This window comes from Hyperoodon ampullatus, assembly GCF_949752795.1.
Source record: "Hyperoodon ampullatus genome assembly, chromosome: 2".
In the NCBI taxonomy this organism is placed as follows: Eukaryota; Metazoa; Chordata; class Mammalia; order Artiodactyla; family Ziphiidae; genus Hyperoodon; species Hyperoodon ampullatus.
Genome location: NC_136915.1, coordinates 65,724,831 through 65,750,829, shown reverse-complemented (window position 1 = coordinate 65,750,829; position 25,999 = coordinate 65,724,831). Strand labels below are relative to the sequence as shown.

The window sequence follows — 25,999 nt, the reverse complement described above, 5'->3', positions numbered from 1 at the left end:
CTCTCAAATTTTTTTCTGTATAAGATCTCAAAATTTTGAATTCAAGGAATACATAGGGATTATACAAAATAAGAGTAAATTAAGTAATAAAGTAATCACAAATATTTAGTTTGTAGTTCTGTTCAAGAACGAATTCAATCAAACCTATTCTAAAATTTCATGCAGACATATACAAGGCAATAAAATAAAGAACAGAAATTATTTAGAGTAAGAAAGAAGATAATTTTACTAGGAACTGCACATGAGACCATGACTATGCTTGAACTAAAAATTTAATCCTGAACTTCCTGACAGAGTAAAGAGTGAAGCACAATGTGAAAAATTAGAGTGATTTTAACTTTCAATATATTTGAAAACAAGTTTTGCTACCATTTTATTATAGTTGAAAGAACTACTCTATACTATTGATCTAGCATTGAAAATTTTTTGTAGAGTCTTAAATTAGGCCTTTTCTTTAATTTCTCAATAGTTACATTTTATGTTTCTAGCCATGCCAAAACATAGCTTTTTTCACTCATTTTGAATGTGAATATTGGATTAAAGTTTATACTCCTATATGACATAGAAAAAGTTTAAGAATTGTATGGAAAAGTGATGTCACCTGAATCAAAGTTTAAAGAAACTATATAAGTGACTTGGACCTGGAAAAAGATTGAAAGTGTGTTTGCATATAAATATAACCGGTTCAGAACAAAGAAGGACTCAGTTTTTAATTTCTTCAATAATGGTGGTGAATTATCAAGTATTGATTTCACAAAGGGTCAATACATTATTTCAATATATGGTAATCTGGGGATTATTTTTGTACTGCATGATCAACTTGCTCTCTTGGGATCAAATGGATTTTTTTCCAAGATAGAGTACTTTTTTCTGTTTAAGCAGACAAGGATGTAGGCAGTACTTGGATCTTACTTCGAGGGAAGACTTTAATCATTTAGACTTGTAATTATTGAATAACTGATAGTGATGGGTCAACATTAACACTGAATACTACTTGCCTTTAAATAACTGGAATCTTATGTTTAAAAAGGTATCCTATAGGTACTGTTCATTAAGACTGTTTTGTGCTAAGTGCTTTGCTAAGTATTTTACATGAATTATCTGGTTTACTTCAAACAACCTTAACAAAAAGCAGGTACTTTTAATCTCCATTTCACAAGTAAAGAAACGTGGAAATGATGAGATTGAGCACCTCACACAGCCAGAAACTGGTGGAGCCAAGACACAAATTCAGAGCCTGGACTTTGCAAAAAAACAATATAACATTTCTCCAAATCAGCCAATATCCACTTATCTAAAATTAAAGCAAGTCCCCCCAATAAAAGGATTTTGTTTCCTTAAAAATGTACATTTTAGAGGCATTTACCTTGAGCTCTTCATCTTATCCTATTTTTTAGCCTCTGTTTTTTGTTTTATTTACTTTTAAACGGAGGAAATTAAAATGGACATTTTCTAATTTTACCCAAATTTACCTCTCTCCTTCCTGGATGGACTCCCCCAGTCCACTCCCAGGCCTTTTGATCATTTTCAGTTCATCCACTTCCTCTTCCATGAGACTCTCCTACTTCGGCAGCCTTCACTGAGCTCTTTATTTTATGAAACTCTATTGTTCAGTAGTTCATTTTTCACTCATTGTTTCATGCGTGTTAAATTTTGCCCCTCAAACTAATTACACAATTTAATAACACACAAATTAATTATACTACAAAAGCTAGGACTATATGTTGTCTTTGTTATTCCTCACAGAGGTAATTTCCTAAAGATATTTTGTGAATATTAAGCAGTTACTTGATTAACACCAAGAATACTAAAATACTTTTGTTAATGCCATGATATCTAGTTACATTTGTACTATATGATTATTACTGGAATTTTATTAAAAACATTGTATAGAGTTAGCTGCATTATGTAGATATAGAACATATAATATTTTAAATAGATGTGTAATGAAAGCTATCAACATATAAAATCTAGTCCACAATGTTGGGAATTTAAGAGCCAAAAATTAAACTAACTATTTTATTTTGTTTTTTCAATAACGATGTTATTAAATAATCCTTTTTAAGAGCTCCTTTGCATCCTCGGTATTTACATTGAAACTTTGCCATTATTCTGAAGTAAAATTTCATTGCTTACTACCGTTTCTTTCCTCCACCACCAGGCTCCTTTATTTTTCATCCCTTTATTTTGAAAACCTGACCCTGTGTTATTCAAAAACGTGCTTTTTGGCATGAGGAGTATCAGAATTAAGATAGTTCATCCAGCAAACAAGAAATGTGCATTAAAAATGATAATGACATGATAGATTCCTTGGAACAATCTATTGAAAAGCCAGACAGCACTTCATCTTCAAAAGTGTAAGAGGCATATTGTGACCACTGAATCCTAGACACTGGTACATCCTTTTTATTGACATGATTAAGAATCTTGCTGTTAGTGTTTGGATGTGTTTCATTTGAACCTGCCTGCACCTGTTCCCAGAGGGCAAACAATTGCCCAGGCTGTCACTCTTGTGACAAGTCGGCCCCATTTAAACTGCCAGTGAGCAATTGCATCGGCCCGCCTTGATGAATACACTGTGCTGAGCAGCCTGCAAGTGATGGAGTGCCAGGGACTGCATGCCCACTAAGAGAGGCCCTGCTTTAGGAATGATGTGTGAGACTTCCCATAGTTTAAAAAGAATGACAGCTTCCTTTTCTCTGTGTTTGTGTTGGCAACTCCAGGAGCTAATTCACCAGTTGAAAATATATTGTCATAGATGAATGTTATAAAGTTGAGGGAAAAAGTGTCATGTTGCTGAGAATAGACTTTTAGGGACAGTTTGGATGATAGTACCTATGAGTAAGAGATAGAGACTAAGTAGCTCCTTATGAGAAAGAGAATGGGGGAAAGGGGAGAGAGAGAGAGAGAGAGAGAGAGAGAGAGAGAGAGAGAATCTATTCCCAGAATACAAAGAAAAGAACATAAGTATTAAAGTGAAATTTTTTCTAGTAAGAAAAATAGTATTTTACTTGTGCTATTTTTCAGTCTGTTGAATAAGTAGACCTTAAAGACTTTGAAAATCTCAGAATCACAAAAATATTCTATTTACTTGATTTACTGACTTCCAGTATCTCACTCTTCCTTTCTGGGCCTGACTATGGGCTTGAAGAGATGCATATAAGGGAAGCCTGCTCCTTCTGTGTTGAAATTGTACATGCTATGAAACCACGCTCTGTGGACTTCAGTGTCACTTGACTCCTCCTCAGACCAGAGAGGGTTAGGGGAAGATTGTAGGCAGCTTTTGGCTAGAATCTATGTCTGTGATTTTTTGCATGATTAGTCACACTTTAATTTTTCTTAATTGTAAGAATTACTCAATTCATCTTCACTTTTGGATTGTTGAAGTAGGAAGTCATGGCTTTCAGGTGAATACTTAAATGCAGCATCATCTTTTAGTTCACATAAAATACTTTCCTATGAGGTATTTCTCTGCCCTGTACATAGTGATGGCACTACTGAGGTACTCAATAAAATCTTGTGAAATGCATGGCTGGTTGACTAGATTAATGGACAAATGTAAAAAGATTTAAGCAGCAAAATGTGATACATGATTTGATTATATTCTCAGTATTTTAAGTATTTAGAAAATCCAGTTAAAGGTAAATAAGGAGGAATGTTTAAGCTTTCTTCTTCTCCTCCTGCTATATCTGCATTCACTTTATATATATATATATATATATATATATATATATATATATATATATATATATATATATATATATATATATATACATATATATATATATACAAAGTAATGTATATATTTGTCTCATTGGTAAATTGTTAATGAATTACCAGTATGAGGACATATGTTCTCCCTTACACCAAATGACTAGTTACTGTTCATGGATGGAATTCAATGATTTCTGCTTCTATTGTCATTAAGCATACACTCATTTGATGATATTTATTGAATACAAAGCACTTGTCTAATCAGGTATTATTGTACATGAAAATATTGACCAAACCACAGTATCTAATATAAATATGAACAGATTTTGGTGAACTCATGAGTATAATCTACAACTGTTAATATAAGGAATAGTAGGACATAAAAATTCATATGTCAAGGCTAATTTGAAGAAAATTGTTGTGACACTTATGCAGATTTTTCTGTGAAACCTTGGACCAAGGAATGGGAAAGAGACATAATTTGTGTTAGAGCTCAGAGTAGTATGGGGTCCACTGGGTTGGGATACATGGTGTGTTATTGGAGTGCTCTAAATTTTTAACTGAATTTCCATATTTGAGTTTGTGAACTTAAATCATGATGTCTATATGGTCTTCAAGCTAGTAAGCTAAAAACAAAGTAGTTAAAACCAGGACATAAGGGGAGGAAATAATGAATTTAAACTGTAGTAAAACAATGCATCATGCTAGTGGGTGAAGGAATGATTGAAAACTGAGGTCAGGACTTGTCATTGGTTCAAAACAAACTACGTAGCTACGGATCACAATAAGAGTATAACAGCTTCTGAGAGAGCTACCCATGGTCACTGTTAAGAGAATGAACAAATACCTTAATAAATATGTGTAGTTGATTTATTGTGCTCATGCCAAAGGAAGCAATGTCTGTCTAGAGTGTGTAATCTCTATGGAAGCAGGGACCTGGACTACTTTTTTCTCCATTGTGTCCTCAATACCAGAACATTGCCTGACACATAGAATGTGCTCAAAGTGCATTTAGTGAATGAATGAATCTCTGTAAGTGGCTAGGAAGATGGAGGACAACTCAGGACCTCAGTTACGAGGAGAGAGAGCAGAGTTCATCCTGAATTTGCTGGACTGGTGCTGACTATGGATGTGTGTGTGTGTGTGGTTAGTACCTTTGGTCAGGTGTATATCAAATTGACTAGGCAGGCAGTGCAAACAGTGGAGATTACTGACACATATATAGTAGAATATGTAAAACTATTTTCCATTTGTCACCCTGGAGTGGTAACAGTGGAAATCTAGCTAAGAGAAGCAATAGTGGGTTCATGACAGTGGGTGCCCTCTGTTTGAAAGCCTTTTGGCAGGTAGAGTGGTCTTGGTTTTAATACAGTGGGTCATTACAAAAGAAGTATTTTACAAAACTTGCTCCTTTATAGCTAATGGACATTGGGTATTATTTAACTTCCATGGGCTTTACTTTCTAGATCTAGGAAAAGAAGATAACTAACTACTCCATGGGATTAAATGAGATGTTTGTAAAGTGCTTACCTCAGTGCTTGGTACAGAGTAGGTGCATAATCATGATCAGGTTCTATTTTTTTCCTCAATAAATGGTAACTGTGACTACTATGCTTAATGTGATATACAGGGTGAAATCACAAGAAAGAAATTTATTAGAATATATGTATCATGTATGATATCAGAGAGAGAAGAAGACTGAAAATCATAAAGCAATGATTACTTGATTTGGTGAGATTAATTTTTATCATGTAATTTCTACAATGATTTATGGAGAGCAATAATTGGAATTGATTCCCATTTTACAGCCGAGAAAACAGTGCCTTAGAGAAGTTAAGTAGCATAACCAAAGTCAAAGCTAATGAGTAGCTTAGTCATGATTGGAACACCTAAGTTTGTCTTACAGAAAAACATAGTATTTTCTCTCAAGCTCATGTTGCGTGAAATAGTAGTGACGGAAAAGAAGGAATAGTTATCAATGAACACTTATGATGACATGAAAAGAGTAAACAGTGAAGAATTGGAGACTGATTGAATGTGGAAAGAGAAAAGTCAGAGATCCTGCTTAGGGTGTAGAACCATGGCACCAAACACATTGGCTTTGGCCAAAGACTCAGGCAATGGGTGCAGATCAGGTCCCTACCATGAAGACCAAGGGCAGATTCTTAGCATCAGTACCTGGAGGGAGCACTGGAGAGATAAATGGAATTTGGTAGGAGACAGAGCTGTTTCCTAACATGCCTCCAAGACAACGTTTTCCCTCCTAATGAAAAAAAAATTACAATTTACATATCGACCCTAAAATTCCTTTATATAAAACGTTCCTTTATATAAAAGTTTTCACATAAAAACTTTATTTCTAAGAGAATAAATAAAATTAGTGTTGAAAATCCCTTTCCATGGCCCTAAAGCATTTTGAGCTTTTCTGTAGGCACAGCCTGGCCCCAGTGTCTGTATGAAAATGAGAGTGAGAAATGAGAGTGAAACGAAATTATACAGGGAGGTTAGAGAGAAATTTGAAAACTGAAATGAGTTTATATGGGAGGTCAGGTAGCCTTGCCACTCAGCGGCCATTCATTCACCTGATCTTTCTTAAGGACTGACTCAACATTGAACTAGAGCATGTTTCAGCCTTTGAAATAAAATAATACAATTAATAGAAGCTGCTAAAGAAAGAGGAGCACTCATTTTTTAAATTATGTGAACAACTCTCAGAACTAAAAGTGAGAGTCCTGGTGTCAACATTCAGATGGTAGATAAGGATATTTTTGGATGTGCAGAACAATTATAACATTGTATCCTAGCTAATTGTGCAATTAATGAAAACTACTGAACAAACAAACCACTAGCACACTGGGAGTTGTTTTTCTTTTTTTTTTTAAAAAGTGAGATGCTTAAGAGAGGGGGAGATTATAGTCCCTGAAGTTTCTGAACTAGTACAAATAAGATAGAGAACGACTGTCCTTGATCTGTACGTTCCCCACTGAGAGACAGCACATCCAGATCTTATACAATGGAGATAAAGAATGAGTGGCTGAAGTATGTGATTCCTTTGAGAAACAGTGGTCATCTGGTGCCTGTCAAGGTAGCTGGAAGATAAGAACAAATGGAATTGTACTTAAGCGGTTCTGTTGCTTAAAGGCTTTTTGGAGTTTATTTTTTACTGCTGTGTAGAATCTCTTACATCTTTGTGGGAACTCAGTATGTCTCAGTGACTATACTTAAAATGCTAAGCCCTGTCATGGAGAGCCGTTGGGGCTAGAGGGAAGAGGATAAGAGTAAAGACAGGTATTTCTTCCCTTAAACTCTGCCTCAGCTGCTACAGCCATCTGGGTAGCTGACAAGCAGAAAAAAACATAAACAGAAAAAAGAATCAGGAGCACACAGAGAAGAGCAAACAAGAAAGCTAAGCAGCTTGTAAGTGTGGGCTATTTCATTTGAAAAATATATTCTATAAAAAAATTATAAACACAGGTCTATTTGGTTAAAAAAAATGAAAGGCAAGTTTGTATTTTTCTGGCCCAAGGCAGTGCATCTTCCTTACAGAGTCAGTGTGTGTGTTACTTTCTTGGAGACATTAAAAAGTTTTTGTGGGTAATAAATACTAAACTATTTTTGGCTCTGGTAAGTTTCCAGACTGCATATCTGTAGCATCACATCAGTGTACTGCATAGATATCCTAGAATCTCTTTTGCCGATTCTGTGTGCCCATCTCCAGCTTCTGCATCCTCTGTCTTCTTCAGAGGACAGCCCTGGGCTACTGGGTTTGCTTCACCCTCAGGCACAAAGAGCAAGGGAGTGCCAAGAGTTCGTGTTCCCCCCAGGGTGGCCTGTAGCTATGTCTGACTGGAGCAGAGTATGGAAGCCCAGCTCCTTCCTCAAGGGAAGAAAAATTCTAATATAATTTAGACTTCAGAGGTTCCCATGGGATCAGGCTGAGGCTGAGATGTTGCTTGAAATAGCTCTCTTGATTGACTTCTTCCCTTCCCTGCCCTGCTTTACCCACACCCGGAAGAGTTTCTCTTGGAGCATATTTTTAATACATCACCGGCACATGAGTCCTCATCTCAGTGTCTGCTTCTGAGGAACCCATAAAAAAGGCCAGATCTCCCCCACACACACATGCACACAGACACACACACACAAGCATTATCTCAAAATATTAAGTATCTAGGTATTATGCAAATGCATAGATATTCTTACCATACCGAGCTACCAGGGTGTACCAGTATGGCGGGTGTTACAGTAGATAAAAATTTAAACTTTATGCATAGAGGATACTGTGGATACATCCAAGATGATAATGAAATAAGTGCTCTTGCTGAACAAGTAAAAGATTATTCAATTTCTTCTATAACAAAATAGATACTAACAAAGGTTTTCCAGTGAAATGGCTTTCAACAAATAAACAAATATAATTGGTTTTCAGTTAAATGCGACTTCGTATTGAAAATTATATAGACTCACAGATTACATAGGTCTTTCTTTATCATGAAAATTATGTGGACTATGTGGGGAAAGGGTATCAAATCTACTAAACTATATTAAAAATTTTAGTATGATTAATTACTAGCATAATTCCCACAATTATTATTATTAAATTTCCCTTTATGGAAAAGCAATGATGTTGTCATTTTTATTTTTTGTAGATATAAGAACTGCTTCATCAACCTCATCCAAAAGTCACTCATATTCTAGTTGCAGTGAAGATGAATCTGCACTGGGGGACAGGGAAGCCCACGTTGAAAACAGTCCAAATGAAAGTGTCCGAAGTCCATCTTCTCAGGAGTTGAGTGAAAATGATGAGCCAGGAAAAACCCACTTTCCAATTGAGAATTCTCTAGAAATCGAAATTGAAGACCAAGAAATAATAAAAGCAGATGTGAAGATCAAGCCTCTGCCAATAGAGGAAAACTTGGAGAATGTTCTTGAAGAGGAAGCAGAGAAAGGAACCCGAGTGATTGCAGAGGACTTATCTGAGAAGTCCAGGGAACATGATTCCAAGGAAGACAAGGAAAAGAGTAAGAGTAACCTTTGGGAAGGAAGCACTGCTAAGGTGAAGGACAAAAAGGCAGGTCCCCGTAGGATGGATAAAGATGGTAAGTATGGCCATTGAGTTGACCTGCCATTGTCTCTCTGCATGGAAGCTGATCTTGATCATTGCACTCTGTCAAAGCTTGGGAAATACTATTGTGATAATGCCGGAGGGATTAAATTTTTTCCTATTTCTCTCTGTGTCACATGATCATACATGTATTTTCAGCCTGTTGTTTTCCTTTATTGCATTTTAAAAATTACTTGATAATTCTTAAGTAGCCTGTTTCCTATTTTCTGTAAATTCCTTCCTATGGCAGTGCTATCTCAAGAATCAAGTAAAAAACAATACATGTCTTAAGGCAAGGGTATGTGTAGCTTTTTAGAGTTTATTTAGTATTAGCAATGCTATTTGTTCTTATCCAAATATGCATGTATATATATATATGTAGCTAACATTGATAGGTGCTTGCTATGTGCCAGTGCTAAACACTTACATATATTAACTCATCTAATCCTCACAACAGCCCAATATCCCCATGAGTTAGGTTCTATTATAATTATCTCCTTTTTACAGATGACAAAACTGTGGTTTGTAGAGGTTAAGTAAGATGTCAAGCAGCATACAGCTAATAAGAAGCATTCCTAGGATTTGAGTTCAGGGAGAGTGGTGCCAGTTTTTAAAGGTGTCCTATTTTATCTGTGCAATAGGAATTTATAGTTAAATAAAAATATAAAAATTTCATAGAAAACTCCAAACTGCACTTTAAGTTCTCTGAAACTGAGTAACTTTCTGATCCAGGGGTTTCTTGGGTGTGTTAAACAGTTCCATTTGACATAGAAAGTCTTGAAGCATGTCCTAGGATGATCAGGCCCCAGTACCTTAGACACATGGAAGGTCTGATACTTTTCTCAACTTTAGGAGGACAGTTAAAGTATTGAGTTGTGTCCTGTGGATGGCCGGTTGTGCCTGCAGCTATTTGGCTCTCACATAGTACGCTGTGCCCTATAACTTGTATCTCGGGCCTTTCCCTGATCTCTCCCATCTGTCTACCCTGCCAACATGATGGGAATTCTTTTTGACTCCAAGGTAAAATTTGTTGTCACATTTTAATAGTACTAAAATTCATCTGCGTTTTAAAACTTATTAATGCTTTTAATGTCTATAACATTTATTTTAGAAACTTAAAAGCTGTTATTAAACAACTGGTGTCTACAGCTAAGAATTGAGGATGTTGAATAGTTATCTTTCCGTTCAGTCATTATCATTAACCTTCTACTATGCACTGTGGTCAAAAGAAATGTGTAAGAGAGGGTTCCTTCCATAAAACGTTAAGAGGAAGGCTTGGCAAACCAATAACTGGACAAGGTCAGTAGTCACATGTAAAACCAGAGAAGGTACAAATGGTACGGGGCTTCAAAGGAAGAGAAGACTCATTTGATGAAGTCACCTTGAAAGTTTTCGTGAAGGACATATTTGAGGAAGGCTTTAAAGGTTAGATAAGATTTTGAAGCTGGAATGGAGGAGGATAAAGCATGCCAAACAGCAGGAAGTAGCAAGGGATATAACCTTGGAATAAGTTAAACAAAAACTCTAGAATGAGCAGTTTGGCAAACTTCAGCCCACAAGCCAAATCTGGCCTACCACCTTTTCTTTTTGTATTGCCTGTGAGCAAAGAATGTTTTTCTCTCTTTTTTTAAATTTCATTTTTAAATGGTTGGAAAAAATCAAAAGAAGAATATGTGATATATGAAAATTATATTAAATTCATATTTCAGTGCCAGAAAATAAAGCTTTATTGGACTAGAGTCATGCTTATTTATTTACATATTCTTAGTTGCTGCTTTTGCTCTACAAGGGCAGAGTTAAGTAGTTGCAACAGAGACCCTATGACCCACGAAGCCCTAAGGATTCACTGTTTGGCCCTTTACAGAAAAAGTTTGCCAACCTCTGCCTTAGAATTATAACATTAAGACCCCCAACATTTTCAAAATGATTTTGCCATATGTGAGTAAAGATTCTTATTAACATACATTTAAGCCCTTTTATAAAATAATTCAAATTTTTGATCTCGGATTTTATCATTCAATTCTGGTACATGTAATGTATAATCCAGAAAATTTGTACAATTTGGCAAACTGCTGACCAAAAAGGTAGGGATGTTAAAGTTCAGTAGCAACATTGACATTATTACTAGTATTTCTTTTATTTCCACTTCAGAAAACTAGATTGTTTACCTGGATTTATGGAAGTAGACAACTTTTTGTAAAATAAGATGCACATGATATAGGCTGAAATTAGGGGATAGATAGAATAACAGAAGTATTCGACTAGGATATCACTTGGAAGAGAGTGGGTTTTTTCCCCCCTCTGGATTTGTGAAATGAAGAGTGTATAGGTTTATTATTTTTCTCAACTATTATGGGAAACCTGTGTTCTTGACTTGATGACATCTGTAATTTTAAAACATTTTGTTATTATCTTTTCATTGAGGTGGGTTCAACACTAGATGGCAACGTTTATGACTATTTATCTCTCTTATGCTCTAATATATGTACCAAACCTCTTTATCAGTGTTTATTTTTCATTAACAGCTTATGAAATAACATTTAGAAAATAGAGAAAAGCGGTCTTAAAATTATCTATAGATTTATCACACACAAAAATCACCTTTAACATATGGTCAGTCTTTATTTCTAAAGTTAGAGTTTACAAGTTATATTTTCATATTTCCATAAAATGTTATATTTTGTTTTTTATTCTTAACCTTATACCATAAGTATTTTTATGTTATTATGTAATCTTCATGAATATGTTTAATGTCTGTGTATTATTCCATTCTGTGGTTTTTTCATAATTTAAACATTTCCCTATTTTTCCTATTTTCACTACTACTAGGAGTATCTTATTACCTACAATAATTTGAAATCAATAATTATTTTCTTAGGCTAGGTTCCAAGAAGTTTACTTTCTGGATCAAAGGTAATAGACATTTTAAGGTTTCTGAAAAAAAAAATTTTCTTAGAAAAGATTGGTTGAAAAGTTTATACAATACAGAACAGATGAGAATAAGATGAAAGCTAAAGGCTTCCTTCCCTGGCCTTTATTCTTTTTCCTGAGAGATAGATAACTGTGGATAAGTTTTTTTGTGTGCATGATTCCAGAAAATTTTCTCTGTATACACACATATGTAAGTGCATTCATATATTATATATATACAGACCTTATTTTTATATACAGATGGAAACATGATACATTTTTGTCTTACAACTTGCTTTTTTCACTTAACACTGTATCCTGAATATCTTTATATCAGCACATATAACTGTACTTTTATTCTTATTTACTGTATATATTATGCCATTGTATTGCCTTAGTATCATAAGTTTGCAACTTTTCTTAAAAATATCTTGCTTTCTGTGTAAGAACTGGTAGATTTGTTCTATGGTCCATCTTCCACAAAAGAACAAAATTTCTGGATTACGGAGGCCCAGAGGCAGAGTGAATAAAGTACAGGGGAAAATAAGATATTAATAAGCAAAATAAAACAAAGACCATGTAAAACATTCAGAACAATGTAGAAGGATTATGGTATCAAAACCTAAGGATTAGTAGATTATGACAGCTGGGTGCTAATGTTTTTAAAATAAACTCAAGGAAATGATGCAATAAATTTGTAAATATTTAGAATAATAGACTAAAGGAAGTGACAGATATTCTCAAAAGCCTTTATATTCTTAAGAAAATTTCAGATAAAGTAAAACAGGTCTTGAACGTATCGTGAGTTATATTGATATTGATGCCAAGCAAAGAGGTTATGGTGGTTCTTCCTCCTTAATTGAGCCTTCAGTTAGGTGGCTGAGGGAGAGAGGGATAGAATCAAAGTTATATGCTTGAAATGAAGGTCATTTAGGTCACAGCTTATATGAGTTAGATCAGAAGGCTGGTGAAGATTGAAACATGTGTATTTTATTTAGCTCCCTGATTAGAACCTTAGATTGCAGTGAAATGGGGTCTGGGATAATGTGTAAAAGATTCTATCTCATTTTGTATAGCACTGAATTAATCAATTTCAACTAGATCTAGAATAAAAATTGTGATTATGTTAAGAATAAGTCTATGGGCTAAAAAAATGACGTACAATTAATGATGTTTTGTTGTGTCTAAGTTAATACAACTTAATCCGAATTGTTTTCACTTAAGATCATAGCAATGTATAAATATGTAAAGTACTACAGTCAATGCCTTCTTACCTTTCAGGTTGATAACATAAAATGATAACTTCCTTCTACTATTTTATAATATGTCACACTTAATTGGGCTTTGTCCAGTCCACCAACAAATCAGGTGAATTTATATAAAAGATATGTCATATGCAGTGAAGTGGATAAAGTAAAAGATTATAATTGCTAGCTACAATGTGATAGTGCCCTTGAGAGTTAATTCAGTATTATAGGGCATAGTGTTATTTTCGTGTGTTTATTTTTCTCTGTTATTTTTAGTTTAAGCTGCCTTAATGCATTGTGACACACGGTGTTCTAATGATGGAACAATTCATGTAGATTTGTGAAGTTAATATAATTTATACATTATGAATATAAATAATATATTAAGAATAAAGTGACTTCCGGGTAAGATGGCGGAAGAGTAAGACGCGGAGATCACCTTCCTCCCCATGGATACACCAGAAATACAGCTACACGTGGAACAACTCCTACAGAACACATACTGAACGCTGGCAGAAGACCCCAGACCTCCCAAAAGGCAAGAAACTCCCCACATACCTGGGTAGGGCAAAGCGGAGAGATTCCCGCACAGAGGAGCGGTGCCGAGCGGCACTCACCAGCCCGAGAGGCTTGTCTGCTCGCCCGCCGGGGCGGGCGGCGCTGGAAGCTGAGGCTCGGGCTTCGGTCAGAGCGCAGGGAGAGGACTGGGGCTGGCGGCGAGAACTCAGCCTGAAGGGGGCTAATGTGCCACAGCTAGCCGGGAGGGAGTCCGGGAAAACTCTGGAGCTGCCGAAGAGGCAAGAGACTTTTTCTTCCCTCTTGGTTTCCTGGTGCGCGAGGAGAGGGGATTAAGAGCGCTGCTTAAAGGGGCTCCACAGACGGGCGCGAGTCGCGGCTGAAAGCGCGGAGCCCAGAGACGGGCGTGGGACGCTGGGGCTGCTGCTGCCGCCGCCAAGAAGCCTGTGTGCGAGCGCAAGTCACTGTCCACACCGCCCTTCCGGGAGCCTGTTCAGCCCGCCACTGCCGGGGTCCCGGGATCCAGGGGCGGCTTCCCTGGGAGAACGCACGGCGCGCCTCGGGCTAGTGCAACGTCACGCCGACATCTGCCGCTGCAGGCTCGCCCCGCACTCCGTGCCCCTCCCTCCCGCCCGGCCTGAGGGAGCCAGAGTCCCCGAAGAGGCTGCTCCTTTAACCCTGTCCTGTCTGAGCGAAGAACAGACGCCCTCCGGCGACGTACACGCAGAGGCGGGGCCAAATCCAAAGCTGAGGCCCAGGAGCTGTGAGAACAAAGAAGAGAAAGGGAAACCTCTCCCAGCAGCCTCAGAAGCAGCGGATTAAAGCTCCACAATCAACTTGATGTACTCTGCATCTGTGGAATACATGAATAGACAACAAATCATCCCAAATTGAGGAGCCAGGAGTCAGTGCTGTGCCTCTGAGGTGGGAGAGCCAACTTCAGGACACTGGTCCACAAGAGACCTCCCAGCTCCACATAATATCAAACGGCGAAAATCTTGCAGAGATCTCCATCTCAACACCAGCACCCAGCTTCACTCAACGACCAGCAAGCTACAGTGCTGGACACCCTATGCCAAACAACTAGCAAGACAGGAACACAACGCCACCCATTAGCAGAAAGGTGGCCTAAAATCATAAAAAGTCCGCAGACACCCCAAAACACACCACCAGACGTGGACCTGCCCATCAGAAAGACAAGATCCAGCCTCATCCACCAGAACACAGGCACTAGTCCCCACCACCAGGAGGCCTACACAACCCACTAAACCAACCTTAGCCACTGGGGACAGACACCAAAAACAACGGGAACTACGAACCTGCAGCCTGCAAAAAGGAGACCCCAAACACAGTAACATAAGCAAAATGAGAAGACAGAAAAACACACAGCAGGAGAAGGAGCAAGATAAAAACCCACCAGACCTAACAAATGAAGAGGTAATAGGCAGTCTACCTGAAAAAGAATTCAGAATAATGATGGTAAAGATGATGCAAGATTCTATTTCCCAGATCCAAAATCTTGGAAATAGAATAGACAAAATGCAAGAAACAGTTAACAAGGACCTAGAAGAACTAAAGATGAATCAAGCATCGATTAAAAACACAATAAATGAAATAAAAAATACTCTAGATGGGATCAATAGCAGAATAACTGAGGCAGAAGAATGGATAAGTGAGGTGGAAGATAAAATAGTGGAAATAACTAATGCAGAGCAAAATAAAGAAAAAAGAATGAAAAGAATTGAGGACAGTCTCAGAGACCTCTGGGACAACATTAAACGCACCAACATTCGAATCATAGGGGTTCCAGAAGAAGAAGAGAAAAAGAAAGGGACTGAGAAAATATTTGAAGAGATTATAGTTGAAAACTTCCCTAATATGGGAAAGGAAATAGTTAATCAAGTCCAGGAGGCACAGAGAGTCCCATACAGAATAAATCCAAGGAGAAATACGCCAAGACACATATTAATCAAACTGTCAAAAATTAAACACAAAGAAATCATATTAAAAGCAGCAAGGCAAAAACAACAAATAACACACAAGGGAATCCCCATCAGGTGAACAGCTGATCTCTCAGCAGAAACTCTACAAGCCAGAAGGGAGTGGCAGGACATAATTAAAGTGATGAAGGAGAAAAACCTGCAACCAAGATTACTCTACCCAGCAAGGATCTCATTCAGATTTGATGGAGAAATTAAAACGTTTACAGACAAGCAAAAGCTGAGAGAGTTCAGCACCACCAAACCAGCTTTACAACAAATGCTAAAGGAACTTCTCTAGGCAAGAAACACAACAGAAGGAAAAGACCTACAATAACGAACCCAAAACAATTAAGAAAATGGGAATAGGAACATACATATCAATAATTACCTTAAATGTAAATGGACTAAATGCTCCCACCAAAAGACACAGATTGGCTGAATGGATACAAAAACAAGACCCATATATATGCTGTCTACAAGAGACCCACTTCAGACCTAGAGACACATACAGACTGAAAGTAAGGGGATGGAAAAAGATATTCCATGCAAATGGAAACCAAAAGAAAGCTGGAGTAGCAATTCTCATATCAGACAAAATAGACTTTAAAATAAAGACTACTAGAAGAGACAAAGAAGGACACTACATAATGATCAAGGGATCGATCCAAGAAGAAGATATAACAATTGTAAATATTTATGCACCAAACGTAGGAGCACCTCAATACATAAGGCAAATACTAACAGCCATAAAAGGAGAAATCGACAGTAACACAATCATAGTAGGGGACTTTAACACCCCACTTTCACCAATGGACAGATCATCCAAAATGAAAATAAACAAGGAAACACAAGCTTTAAATGATACATTAAACAAGATGGACTTAATTGATATTTATAGGACATTCCATCCAAAAACAACAGAATACACATTTTTCTCAAGTGCTCATGGAACATTTTCCAGGATAGATCATATCTTGGGTCACAAATCAAGCCTTGGTAAATTTAAGAAAATTGAAATTGTATCAAGTATCTTTTCTGACCACAATGCTATGAGACTAGATATCAATTACAGGAAAAGATCTGTAAAAAATGCAAACACATGGAGGCTAAACAATACACCACTTAATAACGAAGTGATCACTGAAGAAATCAAAGAGGAAATTAAAAAATACCTAGAAACAAATGACAATGGAGACACGACGACCCAAAACCTATGGGATGCAGCAAAAGCAGTTCTAAGAGGGAAGTTTATAGCAATACAATCCCACCTTAAGAAACAGGAAACATCTCGAATAAACAACCTAACCTTGCACCTAAAGCAATTAGAGAAAGAAGAACAAAAACATCCCAAAGTTAGCAGAAGGAAAGAAATCATAAAAATCAGATCAGAAATAAATGAAAAAGAAATGAAGGAAACGATAGCAAAGATCAATAAAACTAAAAGCTGGTTCTTTGAGAAGATAAACAAAATTGATAAACCATTAGCCAGACTCATCAAGAAAAAAAGGGAGAAGACTCAAATCAATAGAATTAGAAATGAAAAAGGAGAAGTAACAACTGACACTGCAGAAATACAAAAGATCATGAGAGATTACTACAAGCAACTCTATGCCAATAAAATGGACAACCTGGAAGAAATGGACAAATTCTTAGAAATGCACAACCTGCCAAGACTGAATCAGGAAGAAATAGAAAATATGAACAGACCAATCACAAGCACTGAAATTGAAACTGTGATAAAAAATCTTCCAACAAACAAAAGCCCAGGTCCAGATGGCTTCACAGGCGAATTCTATCAAGCATTTAGAGAAGAGCTAACACTTATCCTTCTCAAACTCTTCCAAAATATAGCAGAGGGAGGAAAACTCCCAAACTCATTCTACGAGGCCACCATCACCCTGATACCAAAACCAGACAAGGATGTCACAAAGAAAGAAAACTACAGGCCAATATCACTGATGAACATAGATGCAAAAATCCTCACCAAAATACTAGCAAACAGAATCCAACAGCACATTAAAAGGATCATACACCATGATCAAGTGGGGTTTATTCCAGGAATGCAGGGATTCTTCAATATACGCAAATCAATCAACGTGATACACCATATTAACAAATTGAAGGAGAAAAACCATATGATCATCTCAATAGATGCAGAGAAAGCTTTCGACAAAATTCAACACCCATTTATGATAAAAACCCTGCAGAAAGTAGGCATAGAGGGAACTTTCCTAAACATACTAAAGGCCATATATGACAAACCCACAGCCAGCATCGTGCTCAATGGTGAAAAACTGAAACCATTTCCACTGAAATCAGGAACAAGACAAGGTTGCCCACTCTCACCACTCTTATTCAACATAGTTTTGGAAGTTTTAGCCACAGCAATCAGAGAAGAAAAGGAAATAAAAGGAATCCAAATTGGAAAAGAAGAAGTAAAGCTGTCACTGTTTGCAGATGACATGATACTATACATAGAGAATCCTAAATATGCTACCAGGAAACTACTAGAGCTAATCAATGAATTTGGTAAAGTGGCAGGATACAAAATTAATGCACAGAAATCTGTGGCATTCCTATATACTAATGACGAAAAATCTGAAAGTGAAATCAAGGAAACACTCCCATTTACCATTGCAACAAAAAGAATAAAATATCTAGGAATAAACCTACCTAAGGAGACAAAAGACCTGTATGCAGAAAATTATAAGACACTGATGAAAGAAATTAAAGATGATACAAATAGATGGAGAGATGTACCATGTTCTTGGATTGGAAGAATCAACATTGTGAAAATGACTCTACTACCCAAAGCAATCTACAGATTCAATGCAATCCCTATCAAACTACCACTGGCATTTTTCACAGAACTAGAACAAAAAATTTCACAATTTGTATGGAAACACAAAAGACCCCGAATAGCCAAAGCAATCTTGAGAACGAAAAATGGAGCTGGAGGAATCAGGCTCCCTGACTTCAGACTATACTACAAAGCGACAGTAATCAAGACAGTATGGTACTGGCACAAAAACAGAAAGATAGATCAATGGAACAGGATAGAAAGCCCAGAGATAAAACCACGGACATATGGTCACCTTATCTTTGATAAAGGAGGCAGGAATGTACAGTGGAGAAAGGACAGTCTCTTCAATAAGTGGTGCTGGGAAAACTGGATAGGGACATGTAAAAGTATGAGATTAGATCACTCCCTAACACCATACACAAAAATAAGCTCAAAATGGATTAAAGACCTAAATGTAAGGCCAGAAACTATAAAACTCTTAGAGGAAAACATAGGCAGAACACTCTATGACATAAATCACAGCAAGATCCTTTTGGACCCACCTCCTAGAGAAATGGAAATAAAGACAAAAATAAACACATGGGACCTAATGAAACTTAAAAGCTTTTGCACAGCAAAGGAAACCATAAACAAGACCAAAAGACAACCCTCAGAATGGGAGAAAATATTTGCAAATGGAGCAACTGACAGAGGATTAATCTCCAAAATTTATAAGCAGCTCATGCAGCTCAATAACAAAAAAACAAACAACCCAATCCAAAAATGGGCAGAAGACCTAAATAGACATTTCTCCACAGAAGATATACAGACTGCCAACAAACACATGAAAGGATGCTCAACATCTTTACTCATTAGAGAAATGCAAATCAAAACTACAATGAGATATCATCTTACACCAGTCAGAATGGCCATCATCAAAAAATCTAGAAACAATAAATGCTGGAGTGGGTGTGGAAAAAAGGGAACCCTCTTGCACTGCTGGTGGGAATGTGAATTGGTACAGCCACTATGGAGAACGGTATGGAGGTTCCTTAAAAAACTACAAATAGAACTACCATATGACCCAGCAATCCCACTACTGGGCATATACCCTGAGAAAACCATAATTCAAAAAGAGACATGTACCAAAATGTTCATAGCAGCCCTATTTACAATAGCCCGGAGATGGAAACAACCTAAGTGTCCATCATCGGATGAATGGGTAAAGAAGATGTGGCACATATATACAATGGAATATTACTCAGCCATAAAAAGAAATGAAATTGAGCTATTTGTAATGAGGTGGATGGACCTAGAGTCTGTCATACAGAGTGAAGTAAGTCAGAAAGAGAAAGACAAATACTGTATGCTGACACATATGTATGGAATTTAAGAAAAAAAAATGTCATGAAGAACATAGGGGTAAGAAATAAAGACACAGACCTACTTGAGAATGGACTTGAGGATATGGGGAGGGGGAAGGGTAAGCTGTGACAAAGCGAAAGAGAGGCATGGATATATATACACTACCAAACGTAAGGTAGATAGATAGTGGGAAGCAGCCACAGAGCACAGGGAGATCAGCTGGGTGCTTTGTGACTGCCTGGAGGGGTGGGATGGGGAGGGCGGGAGGGAGGGAGATGCATGAGGGAAGGGATGTGGGAACAGATGTATATGTATGACTGATTCACTTTGTTATAAAGCAGAAACTAATTTAAAAAAATAAATTAAAAAAAAAAAAAGAATAAAGTATTATATAGTATAAAGTAAAATGTATGTAGAAGTAGGCATTTTATACTTTTATACATGAATCAGTGGAAGTCATAGTGCTTGGCCAGGTAATATAGACCTAAAAATTGTTAGGACTAAAGTAAAATGCAATTTTATCATCACATAGGCAGGATAGAATGGTCTTGATGAAAGAACAAGAAAATCACGTGTTATGAGTTGCAGTCTAAATACAATTTCTGAATGAATTGTGAAGGTATATAGCTGTTTGTTTCAATAGATTTCTTCTGAAATATTTGTTAGGTATCTGCTTTATGCCACACTGTTCCTGGTGTGAACATAACGAAGTCCTTCCCTATATGGGAGTTTATATTCAAGGAGGAGATGTGCCTAACAAGTGAAAGATAAACATGTAATGGGGCATCTGGGTTAAGTGCTAGCAGAAAAGAAAGTCAAGGTAAGGACATAGAGTGATGGTTTGAGGAAGGGGAAGTATTTTTTAGGGCTGTCCTCTCTCAGTGAGGGGACATTTGAGCAAAGACCAGAATGAGGTGCGGGGGTGAGCCACTCTGTCATGTGAAGAAGGAGCACAGGAAGCAGAAGACCCAGCAAATACACAGAGTCTAAATTGGGAGCATCGTTGTTGAGTGAAGAATTTGGAAGGAGGTCAGTGTGACAGGAGCAGAATGGACAAGCCAGAGACTGGAGGAAATGAGGCCAGAGAGAAAAACTTATAGGCCATTGGGAGGAGTTTATTCTGAGGTAGGAAACCATTGGAAAAATTAGTGCATACAAATGACATGAGCTGAAAGTTTTGAAAAGATTCTTGCTACTGTGTGGAGGATAGAATTTAGCTTTCTGAGTATGTTATCTTCGAACAGCTGTGGTCTTGAGCTGTGATTAATCCTGGATTTTTGTGAGCAATGTTTCAATGACAAAGGTAACACAGGAACATCTTTACTGTATAGGTAGATGATGTAAGTCATGAATTTTGTCATAGTGAGTTGTTGGGAAGATAATTGATTGGCTACACAAAGAATGATCAAAGAACACGCACAGTTTTCAAGGTGACTGGGAAATTGGAAAAAACCTGCATACATATTTACTCAGCTTTTATGGCCTTCTTATGTTCTTAAAATTCAAATGAAAAGTTCTTGGCAAAACTTTCTTCTGATATAGAATTGCTCAAAATACTTAGCATTTTTAAAAAACATATTTATTGGAGTATAATTGCTCTACAATGTTGTGTTAGTTTCTGCTGTATAACAAAGTGAATCAGCTATACATATACATATATCCCCATATCTTCTCCCTCTTGTGTCTCCCTCCAACCCCTCTAGGTGGACACAAAGCACTGAGGTGATCTCCCTGTGCTATGCAGCTGCTTCCCATTAGAAATATGTTTTACCTTTGGTAGTGTATATAGGTTCATGTTACTCTCTTACTTCATGCCAGCTTACCCTTCCCCCTCCCCATGTCCTGAAGTCCATTCTCTATGTCAGTGTGTTTATTCCTGTCCTGCCCCTAGGTTCTTCAGAGCCATTTATTTTTTTTTAGATTCCATATATATGTGTTAGCATACGGTATTGGTTTTTCTCTTTCTGACTTATTTCATTCTGTATCACAGTCTCTTGGTCCATCCACCTCACTACAAATAACTCAATTTCGTTTCTTTTTATGGCTGAGTAATATTCCATTGTATATATGTGCCACATCTTCTTTATCCATTCATCAATCAATGGACACTTAGGTTGCTTCCATGTCCTAGCTATTGTAAATAGAGCTCCAATGAACCTTGTGGTACATGACTCTTTTTGAATTATGGTTTTCTCAGTGTATAGGCCCAGTAGTGGGATTGCTTGGTTGTATGGTAGCTCAATTTTTAGCTTTTTGAGGAACCTCCATACTGCTCCCCATACTGGCTGTATCAATTTACATTCCCACCAACAGTGCAAAAGGGTTCCCTTTTCTCCACAACCTCTCCAGCATGTATTGTTTGTACATTTTTTGATGATGGCCATTCTGACCAGTGTGAGTTGATACCTCATTGTAGTTTTGATTTGCATTTCTCTAATGATTAGTGATGTTGAGCATCCTTTCATGTGTTTGTTGGCAATCTCTATATCTTCTTTGGAGAAATGTCTATTTAGGTCTTCTGCCCATTCTTGGATTGTGTTGTTTGATTTTTTGATATTGAGCTGCATGAGCTGCTTGTATATTTTGGAGATTAATCCTTTGTCAGTTGCTTCATTTGCAAATATTTTCTCCCATTCTGAGAGTTGTCTGTTCATCTTGTTTATGGTTTCCTTTGCTGTGCAAAAGCTTTTAAGTTTCATTAGGTTCCATTTGTTTATTTCTGTTTTTATTTCCATTTCTCTAGGAGGTGGGTCCAAAGGATCTTGCTATGATTTCTATCATGGAGTGTTCTGCCTATGCTTTACTCTAAAAGCTTTATAGTGTCTGGCCTTACATTTAGGTCTTTAATCCATTTTGAGTTTATTTTTGTGTATGGTGTTTGTAAGGGAGTGTTCTAATTTCATTCTTTTACATGAAGCTGTCCAGTTTTCCCAACACCACTTATTGAAGAGGCTGTCTTTTCTCCATTGTATATTCTTGCCTCCTTTATCAAAGATAAGGTGACCATATGTCCATGGGTGTGTCTCTGGGCTTTCTATCTTGTTCGATTGATCTATATTTCTGTTTTTGTGCCAGTACCATGCTGTCTTGATTACTCTAGCTTTGTAGTATAGGCTGGAGTCTGAGAGCCTGATTCCTCCAGCTCTGTTTTTCTTTCTCAAGATTGCTTTGGCTATTCGGGGTCTTTTGTGTTTCCATGCAAATTGTGAAATTTTTTGTTCTAGTTCTGTGAAGAATGCCATTGGTAGTTTGATACGCGTTGCATTGAATCTGTAGATTGCTTTGGGTAGTATATTCATTTTCACAATGTTGATTCTTCCAATCCAAGAGCATGGTATATCTCTGCATCTGTTTGTATCATCTTTAATTTCTTTCATCAGTGTCTTATAGTTTTCTGCATACAGGTCTTTTGTCTCCTTAGGTAGGTTTATTCCTAGATATTTTATTCTTTTTGTTGCAGTGGTAAATGGGAGTGTTTCCTTAATTTCTCTTTCAGATTTTTCATCATTAGTGTATAGGAATGCATGACATTTCTGTGCATTATTTTTATATCCTGCTACTTTACCAAATTCATTGATTAGCTCTAGTAGTTTTCTGGTAGCATCTTTAGGATTCTCTATGTATAGGATCATGTCATCTGCAGACAGTGACAACTTTACTTCTTCTTTTCCAATTTGGATTCCTTTTATTTCTTTTTCTTCTCTGATTGCTGTGGCTAAAACTTCCAAAACTATGTTGAATAATAGTGGTAAGAGTGGTCAGCCTTTTCTGGTTCCTGATCTTAGTGGACATGGTTTCAGTTTTTCACCATTGAGAATGATGTTGGTTGTGGGTTTGTCATATATGGTCTTTATTATGTTGAGGTAAGTTCCCTTTATGCATACTTTCTGGAGGGTTTTTTTCATAAATGGGTGTTGAATTTTGTCAAAAGCTTTTCCTGCATCTATTGAGATGATCATATGGTTTTTCTCCTTCAATTAGTTAATATGGTTTATCACATTGATTGATTTGTGTATACTGAAGAATCCTTGCATTCCTGGGATAAACCTCACTTGATCATGGTGTATGATCCTTTTAATGTGCTGTTGGATTCTGTTTGGTAGTATTTTGTTGAGGATTTTTGCATCTATGTTCATCAGTGATATTGGCCTGTAGTTTTCTTTTTTTGTGACATCTTTGTCTGGTTTTGGTATCAGGGTGATGGTGGCCCCGTAGAATGAGTTTGGAGGTGTTCCTCCCTCTGCTATATATATATATATATATATATATTTTTTTTTTTGCCTTACACGGGCCTCTCACTGTTGTGGCCTCTCCCGTTGTGAAGCACAGGCTCCGGATGCACAGGCTCAGCAGCCATGGCTCACGGGTCCAGCCACTCCAGGGCATGTGGGATGTTCCCAGACTGGGTCACAAACCCGTGTCCCCTGCATCGACAGGTGGACTCTCAACCACTACGCCACCAGGGAAACACCCTTCTGCTATATTTTGGAAGAGTTTGAGAAGGATATGTGTTAGCTCTTCTCTAAATGTTTCATAGAATTCGCCTGTGAAGCCATCTGGTCCTAGGTTTTTGTTTGTTGGAAGATTTTAAATCACAGTTTCAACTTCAGTGCTTGTGATTGGTCTGTTTTTATTTTCTGTTTCTTCCTGGTTCAGTCTTGGAAGGTTGTGCTTTTCTAAGAATGTGTCCATTTCTTCCAGGTTGTCCATTTTATTGGCATATAGTTGTATATATACATATATATGTAGTAATCTGTTATGATCCTGTGTATTTCTTCAGTGTCAATTGTTACTTCTCCTTTTTCATATCTAATTCTAATGATTTGAATTTTCTCCCTTTTTTTCTTGATGAGTCTGGCTAATGGTTTATCAATTTTGTTTATCTTTTCAAGAACCAGCTGTTAGTTTTATTGATCTTTGCTATTGTTTCCTTTATTCCTTTTTCATTTATTTCTGATCTGATCTTTATGATTTCTTTCCTTCTGCTAGCTTTGGGGGTTTTGTGTTCTTCTTTCTCTAATTGCTTTAGGTGTAAGGTTAAGTTGTTTATTTGAGATGTTTTTTGTTTCTTAAGGTAAGATTTTATTGGTATAAACTTCCCTCTTAGAACTGCTTTTGCTTCATCCCATAGGTTTTGGGTCATCGTGTTTTCATTGTTATTTGTTTCTAGGTATTTTTTGATTTCCTCTTTGATTTATTCAGTGATCTGTTGGTTATTAAGTAGTGTGTTGTTTAGCTTCCATGAGTTTGTATTTCTTACAGACTTTTTCCTGTAATTGATATCTAATCTCATAGCATTGTGGTCAGAAAAGATACTTGATACGATTTCAAAATTCTTAAATTTATCTAAGCTTGACTAGTGACCCAAGATATGATCTATCCTGGAGAATGTTCCATGAGCATTTGAGAAGAAAGTGTATTCTGTTGTTTTTGTTTGGAATGTCCTATAAATATCAATTAAGCCCATCTCTTTTAATGTATCATTTAAAGCTTGTGTTTCCTTTTTCATTTTCATTTTGCATGATCTGTCTATTGGTGAAAGTGGGGTGTTAAAGTCCCGTACTATGATCATGTTACTGTCAGTTTCCCCTTTTATGGCTGTTAGTATTTGCCTTATGTATTGAGGTATTCCTATGTTGGGTGCATAAATATTTACAATTTTTATATCTTCTTCTTGGGTTGATTCCTTGATCATTCTGTAGTGTCCTTCTTTGTCTCTTGTTATAGTCTTTATTTTATTTTATTTATTTTTCCTTATTTTTTATTTTTTTTTTTGCTTTATAACAAATTTAATCAGTTATACATATACATATGTTCCCATATCCCTTCCCTTTTGCGTCTCCCTCCCTCCCTCCCTATCCCACCCCTCCAGGCGGTCACAAAGCAGCGAGCTGATCTTCCTGTTCTATGCGGCTGCTTCCCACTAGCTATCTACCTTACGTTTGGTAGTGTATATATGTCCATGCCACTCTTTCACTTTGTCACAGCTTACCCTTCCCCCTCCCCATATCCTCAAGTCCATTCGCTAGTAGGTCTGTGTCTTTATTCCTGTCTTACCCCTATGTTCTTCATGACATTTTTTTTTCTTAAATTCCATATATATGTGTCAGCATACAGTATTTGTCTTTCTCTTTCTGACTTACTTCACTCTGTATGACAGGCTCTAGGTCCATCCACCTCATTACAAATAGCTCAATTTCATTTCTTTTTATGGCTGAGTAATATTCCATTGTATATATGTGCCACATCTTCTTTACCCATTCATCCGATGATGGACACTTAGGTTGTTTCCATCTCTGGGCTATTGTAAATAGGGCTGCTATGAACATTTTGGTACATGTCTCTTTTTGAATTATGGTTTTCTCAGGGTATATGCCCA

General features: G+C 37.0%; 1 protein-coding gene across 1 annotated transcript in view; it reads left to right on the top strand.

The window, feature by feature from the left end:
- ERICH3 (glutamate rich 3) overlaps nucleotides 1–25,999 on the top strand; it is a gene marked incomplete at both ends in the record, with an annotated part of 118,997 nt that overhangs the window by 80,524 nt on the left and 12,474 nt on the right. Inside the window, 1 exon segment of the mRNA XM_079721119.1 lies at nucleotides 8,364–8,813. Coding sequence (XP_079577245.1) covers nucleotides 8,364–8,813 — 450 coding nt within the window.